The sequence below is a fragment of the Engraulis encrasicolus genome, chromosome 12 (genome assembly GCF_034702125.1).
Source record: "Engraulis encrasicolus isolate BLACKSEA-1 chromosome 12, IST_EnEncr_1.0, whole genome shotgun sequence".
In the NCBI taxonomy this organism is placed as follows: domain Eukaryota; kingdom Metazoa; phylum Chordata; class Actinopteri; order Clupeiformes; family Engraulidae; genus Engraulis; species Engraulis encrasicolus.
Genome location: NC_085868.1, coordinates 1,232,501 through 1,245,000, shown reverse-complemented (window position 1 = coordinate 1,245,000; position 12,500 = coordinate 1,232,501). Strand labels below are relative to the sequence as shown.

Below are 12,500 nucleotides of genomic sequence, written 5' to 3'. Positions count from 1 at the left end.
AACGCAAGTGAGACTTTAATCTTGAACAGAACGTCAGACAATTGAATTAGACGCGTTAAAAGCCTTTGATCTTCCCTCAGCTGCATACACAGCGTGAGTTGCACAACTGGATTATGTCCTTGCGATCCCCCAATAATCTCAGGTAGATTGATGAAAGATGAAGACCAAACACACACACACACACACACACACACACACACACACACACACACACACACACACACACACACACACACACACACACACACACACACACACACACACCTCATCCAGGGCTGCGTTTTCCACTCTGAGGACAGGTGATGAGGGGAAAGGGGGCAGGTGAAACAGCGGGCATAGCAGAGGGCTATGATTGGTGGAGACATCGACCAATAGAGGAGGGCTGTCTCTGCGGGGCCAACTCAGGATAAAGTACTGTGCATGTACACCAAAAGCAACCAGGGGGATGGAAGTCATTGTTTCTCTATGGGTCAGGGAATTGAGCAACTAAAGCGAATTCGCCAGGGGAGAAGCAAATTGGGCGACCAGACCAAATTTCAGCAATTAAAAGTCAAAGATTAAAAGTTCACATTATGGTAATGAGCTATGACGTGATTCGGCCAAAAACAATCGGAACGGTCATATCCTTGAATGCCCCAGGCTGAACCAAGCCAGAGACATTATTTGTTAGCCTATGCTTAATCAGACATGCTAATATCATGTACTAAGCAAATACAGCGTGTTTGTGGCGAAACTTCTTCAACGACCTTGGCTCCGTGTTTCTAGTGTACATGTACAGTCAGAGTTCTCTGATTTGTCAACATACTGTATCCCTTTAAAACCATGCTGGCTTTGGGAGCTCTCCTTTAAACTTCAGGAGCTTTTTTTGGAAGGAACCACAATATGATGAAAAATAATCGTAATTTTGATCATGCTTTTCTGAACTCTTTTGGGTCAATTTACAGACTCTGTTGGGAACCTTCTGTCTGGTCTTATCCTTGGCTCTTGCTACGTTCCTTTTAGTACTTCTGGCATTGCTAAAGACAAGAGCAATGTCAGGTTCTATTTACATTATCTTCAGAACAATAATGATATAACTTTGTTTTATGATCATTTTATTACTATTGTTGGCCACTGGTTCATTGATGCACTTAACTTCCATTTTCCATCCTCCATTTCCCATTTAGGGCAAGGGAAAACGTGGCTGACGTGTTTTAAGGACAGCACAGATCTCCCCCCCCCTCTCTCTCTCTCACACACACACACACACACACACACACACACACACACACACACACACACACACACACACACACACACACACACACACACACACACACACACACACACACACACACTGCTTGTGTAAAATTTGGCGTAGGTGAAACAGCTCTCTTAAGACATCACAGGGTTGAAGTGGCCATCTGCCAACACACACACACACACACACACACACACACACACACACACACACACACACACACACACACACACACACACACACACACACACACACACACACACACACACACACACACACACACACTTGAGAGAGGAGAGGTGAGCCAGCTCTAACAGGCCGATATGTTCCGCTGATGGAGATTAAAGTTCTCGCAACACAAAGTCCAGCTTCACTCCCCTTCACTTAGCTGTGTGTGTGTGTGTGTAGTTGTGTGTGTGTGTGTGTGTGTGTGTGTGTGTGTGTGTGTGTGTGTGTGTGTGTGTGTGTGTGTGTGTGTGTGTGTGTGTGTGTGTGTGTATGTGTGTGAAAGAGAGAGGGAGAGAGAGGGGGGGGCAGAGAGAGAGAGAGATAGAGTCCTTCAGAATCTGGTGGGTGAATGAAAGAGGTGTGACATGCACATGCTTGCATGTGTGTGTCTGATGTGCGTACATGTGTGTGTGCAGTAGTGTGTAAGCACTTGAGTGCACTCTTGGAGTGTGAGAGTAATTGTATATGCCACTCAGAGCCCAAGACGGATCGTGTCCTGCTGTGTGTGTGTGTATGTGTGTGTGTGTGTGTGTGTGTGTGTGTGTGTGTGTGTGTGTGTGTGTGTGTGTGTGTGTGTGTGTGTGTGTGTGTGTGTGTGTGTGTGTGTGTGTAGCTCTCCATTGCTCCTCAAACCATGGAAGATTCCAACTATCCCTCACCCGACCCCATTCCACCCCCGAACCCTTCTACCTCCCTTCACCTTCTTTTCAGAGAATTATAAATTAAACTCTTAGCACCCCTCTCCTCCTCTCACACTCCTCTCTTCCTTCCTGTCCTCCCCTCCATTATTGATTCAAAACTTAACTTCGCTTTGTCGACGCGTCATGCCTCCAAAGTATACGCACATTGGATTTTGGTTTTGGACCGCTAGAAAGCGTGAAGCTGTAAACCCAACATTTCCGAGCTGATTGTGAGTTGCGACAAGTCACATAATTGCATTGCACACGCACAGACACACACACACACACACACACACACACACACACACACACACACACACACACACACACACACACACACACACACACACACACACACACACACACACACACACACACACACACACACACACACTAACTGAAACTTACACGTGCCCAAACACACAGCCAGACACACATACACTACTTTCACGCAGGCACACACACACTAAGGAGCTATATCACCTTTCCAATCCTCGCCCACTCACTCTCTGAGAGAAAGGTCATATGTACAGGCCTGAGCAGAGGCCCTGATTCATTCTGGCAGGATGCTCTCTCTCTCTCTCTCTCTCTTAGTCTCTCTCGCTCTCTTTCTCATTTTCTAATTTTCCTCTCCATTGTCTCCATTTTTTGCTCATGCCCATTCTTATGCTTTCATTCTCTGTCCTATACGTCTATTTTTTTCAGTATACTTCTCTCCTTTTTCTCTTACTCTGTCATCTGCCTCCCTGGGTTTGTGTTTGTACAAAGATGTAAACAAAGATGTATACATGTAATCCAAATAATATGGAGAGGAGCATGCATGTACGCACGCACATACCGTAGAGTACACCCTACATGCACATGCATACATAGTGTAGCTGCATGGTGACGCCATTGGGTGATGCTAGTTGATGATTAATCGTATCAGAAATCATAGTGAGCTTTAGCAATTACATCTAACCACCAGCATCTTATTGTGTTGAAGACTAACCCGTGTTTACAAGGACCCACAGAGAGAGTAAAGAGTCCAAGCATTGGGTGTGCGGAGGAACCGAGATTCAAGACTCAGCGTTAAAACCAAATCATGCAGTTCCTCTGGCTCCTTGGGTTGGAGAGGAACCCTGTCATTTCTCACAAACCAACTCGGGGCTCAGGACTCAGAGACAGAGACTGCAAGGCTGTGAGAGAGAGAGAGAGAGAGAGAGAGAGAGAGAGAGAGAGAGAGAGAGAGAGAGAGAGAGAGGTATCTATATCCTATTATTATATTTACATTATATTTTCTCATGCTTGGCCATTATTGCATACTTACAGCCATGCCAGAAATGCACATGTGAATTGGGAGGGAAATAAGAGAGGGAATGGTAATGGAAGAGCAGAGGCCCTTTTGGGAGCCAGTCATCTCCAGGGCCAGTTTGGAACCCCCTTATTATGTCCTTCACCCCATTCTCCATCCCCAGTGGACTGTGTCTATACACCCCACAACCTCAAACACACACACACACACACACACACACACACACACACACACACACACACACACACACACACACACACACACACGCACACACGCACACACGCACACACACACACACACAGAGTAACGGGCCGCACATCAACCCTCCACCCTCCTCTTGCCTAGCATTTAGTGTTAGCGTGAGGCATTATTGTCCTCAGGATTTACTCTGGATCTAAAAAGCAGACAATAATTCCATAATTTGGAACAAACAAACAATAACAAACAATTGACCAGAACAAACAGGAGCTTTTTAATCTGTCCCTACTTTGGTGACAGCGGCACGTGTATAGGATGGAGGTCTTTGGCAGACCTGATCCACGCAGCTCATTCTGCCTCCCTTCCTGGTTAACAATTATTAGCTCTGACCTCGGCGCATATATTTCATGCATCCGCTGATCCATATCCTGAAGGGTGCAGAGAGAGGGCAGGAAAGGGGCAGGTGCTTTACGCTGGGGATGTGGAAATATTACCGAGCTTGCAGGTTGAATCGTCCATGCAGATGGTGCCATGCTTTGATTTAGCAAAATCGAGATAAGTGACCCCAGTCCCGAAACATTGAAGGACATTGAAGGTGTGTACACACACATACACACACATCATTTTCCATAGCCCTTCCTTTCACATACACTCACACACACTCACACACACCTGGGTTCAAGTGCACCGGTGCAGTCAAGTTGAAGCCTACACACACACACACACACACTCTCTCTCTCTCTCTCTATCTCTCTCTCTCTCTCTCCACAACACTGCATCTGACACTGTTTAAACAAGAACAGATGGTGTCGGGCTGTGGTACAGTGCATTTAGAAGACCGGACGGACAAAGAGTGTTTGCTGATTCCCCTGTGTCTCTCTATCAGCGTGTACCCTTTTAAAGAACGCATAAGTATTCCGGGGAGACTAAAGGCCCCTGTGTTTGCTTTTATTGCTCCCACCCCTACTCCCCCCTTCCCCTTGTACCGGGAACAGCAAGGGTGCCATCATAAAAACAAAATAATCTGGTTGTTTACGGTCTTCAGCAGGAAATGGCCAATGGTGATAGTACTATGTCTGTGTACAACACTCTGGATTGGACTGATATCGTAACTGCTAATGTTCTAAATGGGGATGATGGGAAAATGTCTTAAGTATACAGTGGGACAAACAAAAATACACACACATTACATGTGCACACACACACACAAACACACATACACACACACACACACACACACACACACACACACACACACACACACACACACACACACACACACACACACACACACACACACACACACACACACACAAAGACACGCACACTCTTGGATATTTCAAATGTACAACAGAACTTTGGAATGCAGCACAACCTTCCAATGCCCAACAAAGAAAAGCTTCTGTTTTGGATTTCCCCCTTTCTTTTTCCCCTCTCTGTTTGTTTCTTTGTTTATTTATGTCAACCTGTCTTCATTTTTTTTCTTTAGTTCTTTCCTCTTTTTCTGTCATGGCTGGTGGTTTCACGGCTCACATGCTCTGAGGAACTCACAGACTCCAGCATCGGCCTTGTTTGTTTGGGTCCCCTAGTTGTTGATGTGCTGCTTTTTCGAGATGCCCATTGTTCACCATCACTGCCTCCCATCGTCATAGCTTCCAATCATCTTGGAATGCCGTAGCGTAGCCAAAGCTGCTGATTTGGCTGCGGTTTGGCCCGTCGCTTTGTGTGGGTCTTGATCTGTTGGCAGTGCAGACATACAGTGGCAGGATTTTATAGGGTATGCTTTACTGAGCTGTGCTAAACGCTAAAAAAAACAAATGGAGGCTGGAGGGGAAAACCTAAAGATTATTCTTTAGGTAGGGAAACCGACAAGTGAAAACATAAAAGATTTTAACGCAATATGAAAATGCAAGTACAGAGGGTAGAGCTTCAGGGCCCCCTTGAATTTTGGGGCCCTAGGCCTGGGCTCAGTAGGCACGTGCAGTAATCTGTCCCTGGCAGGAAAACAGATGATGCAGACGTGACTGTAGGCAGGTACAGTAGCAGGGCGTTGGCCCAAACACACATCAGGGGAAGTATGGTGGATTTCATACAGAGACAGAGTTCAGTCTTGTTCAGATGATACATGGCAATAAAGGTGACATAGATAGAGGGTAGAGATAGACTCTCTCATGAGAAATGGGCTACAGGTGACTGTTGATTGTAATGATGTAATGACACTTTGGTTGGAGAGTAGAGGTGCGATGGTCCAAATAATGTCATTGGTTTTTCATCATTTTCTGTTTCAATTTCATGTTTACGTAATTTTATCATCTGATGCAGCGCATAAACTATCAGGAAGGTAATTGTAAGCATCAGGACATTGATAGTTACTCCTGAATAAACTCATACTCATGTTTTCCTCCTCTCTTTTGTTTCTCTTTAGTTTGGATATCCTCCTGGGCAGACCTTCACAGCAGCTGGAAGGGACCAAGGTCCGGGAGGAGGATGCTCCATCTTCCTCCTCCTCTGCTCCTTCCTCCGATGGCGTCCATGATGCTGACTCTGTCCATCCCACACTGAGCCCTGCTTCTCTCTGGAGGGTGCTCCTGGTCAAAGGTGCGCCTCTCACCGAAACCGGGGTAGTCGCGGTCACCGACAACTTACCGTCCCCCATCGCTGACACCGACATCATGGAGCCCAAGCGGAGGGGTCGTCGTCAAGTCAACGGGGGGTCGCGGGGTCACCACCCACACCTCCACGGCCACCCACAGCTGATGCGGGTCGGGTGCGTTCTGGGCACGTGCCAGGTGCAAAACCTCAGCCACCGCCTCTACCAGCTGAATGGCCAGATGGGCCGAGACGACTCGTCACCCATCAACCCCCGCAGCCCGCACAGCTACGGATGAGTTGCCATGGTTACCCTACCGGCAACACAAGCGACAATGCTCGCTAGCCTACCTTCGACACTTGCTTACTATAAGACCATGACATCCAAACTCTCTTTGATAATTCTTTATCTATAGTTGGCGTTGTTGCTTTTTTGTTTGTTTTTGTTTTGTTTTGTTTTGTTTTTTGCTTTAATCTATTTCGTATTGCATTTAAAAGCCTTTCGCCTTAGAGGCTGATGTAGTCCACAGTTTAATCCCCCCATCCCCCAAAGCAAAGCCCCCATCAGTTTCTCTGTGGGGTCTCCACTGCCTTTAGGATGGCTGCTACGGTCTTACTTTCCATCAATGACCGATAAGTGACTTGCCAAGACTAGACTCGACATTAACAGCATGAATCAATGCCCGCTATTCAGCCACACACACACACACACCCCCATACACACATCAAAACAAACCCACCGACACTTCCCAGGCCACAGGGGTGCATCTGAACTGCCACACTAATCCTGTTAACATGAGCCTAAAGGCTTCTTAACCTCCCTGCATCACCCCCTGTGCTGGACTGAACCTTGTGATGCTGCTGATGGGCCATCGTCCCATCCAGAGGCCTCCCGTGGCCTCAGATGCCTGTCGGTTTCCCCTTGACTGGTCCCATGGATGGCTCTTTCATCTGGAGCCTGGCTGGATTGGTGGAGTGATGTTGTGGAGTGGAGGAGTGGAGTGGAGTGGAAGGATGTGTTGGACTGGAGGGGTGGAGGTCTGTGGACGAGAGTCGTGGAAGGTTGAGGGTGTGGTAGATAGGGGTAACATAGGATTCAAGGTTTTGGTTGTGGTGGAGAGATGGAAGCTGGACTGGACTGGACTGGACTTGGTTACTGAAATGCTCCCTGAACTCGTTCACCTCTCCCAGGCTGCTCAACACCTACTCGGCCTTGCACAGGAGCCTGTTCAGCAGCGGGCCACCCAGCGGGGCCACACAGCTCATACACTCATCCACTGGCCAAAATCATCCTTCCATCTCTCCATCCCTTCTTCCTTCCTAACTAAAAGAAAAGATACACCAAGAGTGGACTGTGGCTTTATAGTCAGCCAATCAGCATTTCTTTTCTTTTTTTTCAATTTGGCAGTCATTGCTACTGTACCAAGAGCAGAGTATTCTCAGTGGTTTTATTTATTTTCATGTTATGATATTTTATTTATTTTATTTAGCAGTCAGTGCTTTTGTCTTAAGAGCACAGTATTCCATGGGTTTGATGAGTATATTCCACCAGCCCACCCACCCTAAATGTGTGTAATGTGCACTCACATTTGTTGATAATGGGGACCTAATTGTTATCACACACACTCACATTAGGTACATTATGGGGACTAAAAACCAGAGCCTCACAATTCATGACTTCAGTACAAGCAGTCATTCATATGGAACTCACAAATACACACACACACACACATACACACACACACACACACACACACACACACACACACACACACACACACACACACACACACACACACACACACACACACACACACACACACACACACACACACACACACACACTGGCCACTGTGTAGGTCCGTATGACTCTTTTTAAGTTATTTTAATGATGTTGTGGTACAGAGAGCAAGTCCTCTGTAATGCAGAGCAATTATATTTATTCCAAGGCTCCACTGTTTGCTCCACTTCTGTCCGGAGCCTTTACAAATGTTTGGTTACACATTTAGTTCCAATGTGGCCGTTTTATTGCAAAAATAAAGATCATAGTCTGACCAAAATTTCAGGCGACGAGGAGCCAAGTTTTAAATTCGTAGGCGGCATTCCATTCCATACGTGCTGCACTCTGGTTATTCCCAGAGTTTCCCTCCCCTTTGAAAAAAATAAATCTGGATTGTAATGGGCACGTCTGAAAGCGTGGGTGGATGCGTGTGGCTAAAAATACTATTGCGTCTCCACTTGCGCTGTTTCAGACACCTTAGTTCAGTCATCTACAAAGCCCTTTTACTAGGCCTCTGTAGGGGCTGACCCTTCACCCCCTCAAACCCCATCTCTACCAACCCCCACTTCCAATCCCCCTAATATATTGTGTACAGTATTAGCCACTGTGCTTTCATCCCCAGATTAAAACAGTTTGTCGCAACTCGCCTAAACCAGCCCCACCACCCTTCGCTTCCTCCAGTCCGTCCACCTATACACCCATTTTCTCCACTCAAAAATGGGTCATTTGTTTGTTTATTTATTTATTTATTTACTTTTGTTTCCCTCAGACTTCCTCGATTCCTTCCCCCACCCTGTCATGTACTGTAAAAGTGTGAATCCAGGCCAGAGGCTAATTACTATATTCTCTGCCTAGCTCTACTTTTTTGCGAATACGTAACTGTTCTTGTAATACCGGGTTTTCGAAATACCCAGTGTTGATTTGAGGTGAGAGGGAAAATAGAAAGGCAGAAAAACACGGGTAATTAGGCCTGATTTTCAGCCCATTCCATGACCGCGCTCAGAAGGTCAAAGGCCTATTCCCACAGCACTTCTAAACAGCAGTCCATCTAACCACAAAAGAAACTCAAATAACATAAGAGATGATTGAAATAGCAAATCACCAAAATTATCTGGTTATACTTGACATATGATTTTAGAATCATTTATTTAATCTTATTTTTTATTGTTTAGATATTTTTGTGGTGATCTACATCATGCCGTAAATACTCTCTTTGTTTGCTCTTTCTTGCTTCATTCTCATTTTTCTCTCTCTCTTCTTGCTCTCTCGCTCTATCTTTATCTGGTCAATGTTAATCTTTAAGTTGCTGTAATCCGATTTCTAATTCGCGGGTTGATGAGTGTGGGACCCATCCTTGGTGGTGGTCCAAAAAACAGAGGAGGGGAGGGAAGGAGAGGGGGAATGAAGTGTGGGAGCTGTGGGTTTGAAGAGGGGTTGTTCGAGGACGTCCTGTCTTCAGGGACACAGGGTCTGGGTTGCCGTCGGTAACCTGTGACCTTCCGTGACATTCGGGAGAGGATGATCTCTCTCTCTCTTTCTCTCCATCGCTCTCTCCTTCTGAAAAGACACAAGGTTCTTCTGTGGCTGTAATGGATCGTAATCATTGTCTCGTGAGTCTGCTGATTAAAAGGCTTTTGTTGAAACGCTGAGAAACCTGGTGGATCTGTGCCCCGAAGAAGCGCCCGCCCCATGTGACTGCAGATGTGTGTGTGTGTGTGTGTGTGTGTGTGTGTGTGTGTGTGTGTGTGTGTGTGTGTGTTAGAAGTGTTTATGTGTGTGTGTGTGTGTGTGTACCATTGCTGCCTAGGAAAATCAGGCAGCTTATGCGTGGGACCTTTGTCATATTAGAGTCCCTGGTCTCCCTGTTTGTCAGGAAAGACACACCTCCAACCCGCTTGCTCCCATTAGCCACATGTATGTAGGATTATTTGCGTCTCAAGTGACGCAGTCATGCTCGATACCATGTGAATGTGTGTATGTGCGAGTTTGTGTGTGCTTGGGCATGTGTACGTGCCTATGAGAGAGCAGGAGGTTTTATATAGGTTTATACACCTATTTTCTAACTAAAATGTAAGGTCAAGTGGTGTCTTTATGAGATGACTAATGAACACCCAGTAGATGCACTTTAAATGTGGAGAGATGGCTGTTGAGTAACACCATCGTTTGAGGATGTGACTGAATCCACATGAATGCTGTTAAAACTTGAGTTGTGTTTGTTGGTTTGACAAGGCAATGTATAAATGTGTTAAGAAAAATAAGTATATATAAAAATCTGTAGAGGTCCACCCTATTTTGGGGAAATTTGGGTGTTCAAACCAGTGCTTGTGCACTCTCTTTGTGAATATCATTCGTCATTATCGTTATTATTCCTATGAGTATTTAAGTGAATGTATTTATCTTTAAGTTATGTTTGTATATTCTATATATTTGTCACCAAAGACTCCTTATTTATCGCCTTCTTCGTCTCCTGTGTCCCCCTCGCTGCCTTTGAGGAGCGGGGTGACAGGAGGTGGCCTTTGTGTAACGTCCAGGCCTGTCGGTAGTGTCACTGTCACACTGTTCTGTGGTTTTCCAAATAAAGACTACTCATTGTAGTGAGAATGTCGGGATCCAGTGGTTTATTTCAGTAGGATGACTCCTAGTTGTATATTACATGATACAGTACAATATAACATGTAAATATAGCGCAATATCACAACAATGAAGTTGACTCAAAGCAAATACACATATGCATTCCCACATTCACACACCAGCTCTTGAGGCTATCGTATGGCACCAATTATCCAGGGTTCATGTGAAAAAGTGCACGCACATGCACAGACACACACACACACAAAGACAGTAATAACAGTCCTAGAAAATATTACATTGGAAGGGATCGTAACATAGTGTAATTTCATAACATCAAGACCTAGCCTTCTAGTGCAGGAAGAATGTGTAGTTCTAAAAGGCGTTGTAAAATCTTAAGGCTGCACAGGCGGCATCTTGTATGCCGACACAGCTTCAACTTAAGGTTGCGTTGTCCGTTTCTCCCGTAGACAGTGTCCTCTCTGCTACCTCTCCTATTAACACCATAGCCCTCTATAATTATAAGAGTACCCTGTGTTGCATGTAGGGCTGGGCGATATGGAAAAAAAACAATATCACAATATGGATTACTTTATATCACGATAACGATATATATCACAATATAGCACAATTACATATGTTTTCAGTTATTGTCTTTATTTGCTCTTTATTTTTTCATGTCGCAAAACAACCTTTCTTTAAAATGGATCTTTTTATTCTTATTTTTACAGTTACATGAACTTATAGTGTGTATTGTGACAACATGAAATGCAATTAAATGATATTCAATTGTATAAAATTGATAAAATTACTATCACGATATAAACGATATAGGAGAAAGGTCACGATATACACTTTTATATCACGATAACGATATATATCGTCATATTGCCCAGCCCTAGTTGCATGCACTCCAAGCTAGGAGTATTTTCAATGTATCACATATGTATGAGGACCCTCTCGAAAACGATCCTCCAATAAAGAAATTTGAATGTGTATTATGCCCTGCTTGCACACTTTGCTAGCGTTACTAGAGACATAACCTTCCACAAATGAAAAATTACACTCTAGCTAATTCTTTTAATAACTTAAAGTTTCAAAACACTTTTATTGTTAGCAGTGAAGCCTTCCATAAACATAAACTGCAACGGCATGTAGCTAGCTATTCCTTCAGAAAGTACAACCCAGTAGGCCAACTTATATGAATCCTTAAAAAGCTATTTTATTCTCACAGAGGCATAATGAAATCAACACTGTGTTTGCATGCAAGTTTACGAGTTGTGTTTGTAATTTTAAATTTAAACAGAAATACTGTAACCATTGCCAGGTAGATTTCATGAATCAAAAGTTATCACTGCCTGGTGTGTTACTTTGTGTGTTACTTTGTGTGTTACTGTGTGTGTGTGTGCGTGCGTGCGTGCGTGTGTGTGTGTGTGTGTGTTTAGAAGGATGTTGGGTACAGTTCCCGGCTGGCAGCGGGGAGAATTCTAGTCACACACTCTCACCCACTCTCGGTATTTGCCCAGTCACCCTGGCAAACACAACCAGTCGCTCAGCCACATTTTTTCCAGGTCACAAACACTTTCACACACACACACACACACACACACACACACACACACACACACACACACGCACACACACACACACACACACACACACACACACACTTGAAGTCTTTTCTTCTTCCTGTCACGTCCACACATCGGTCAGATGTAGCATGTAGCATATGCCCCCACACACATACAGGCACGTACACGGTCTTTGCCCACTCTCTTGAATCAGGCCATACCTGGTGGGAGTTAATGTATCACCACACACACACACACACACACACACACACACACACACACACACACACACACACACACACACACACACACACACACACACACACACACACACACACACACACACAGCCAC

General features: G+C 45.0%; 1 protein-coding gene across 1 annotated transcript in view; it reads left to right on the top strand.

Annotated features, from left to right (window-relative positions):
* Window positions 1–7,954, top strand: part of adm2a (adrenomedullin 2a) — an 18,544-nt gene extending 10,590 nt beyond the window's left edge. The window contains exon 3 of the mRNA XM_063211452.1: window positions 6,066–7,954. Coding sequence (XP_063067522.1) covers window positions 6,066–6,528 — 463 coding nt within the window. The 3' untranslated portion in view covers window positions 6,529–7,954. The remainder of the gene's footprint in view (window positions 1–6,065) is intronic.
* Window positions 7,955–12,500: the final 4,546 nt, after the last annotated feature.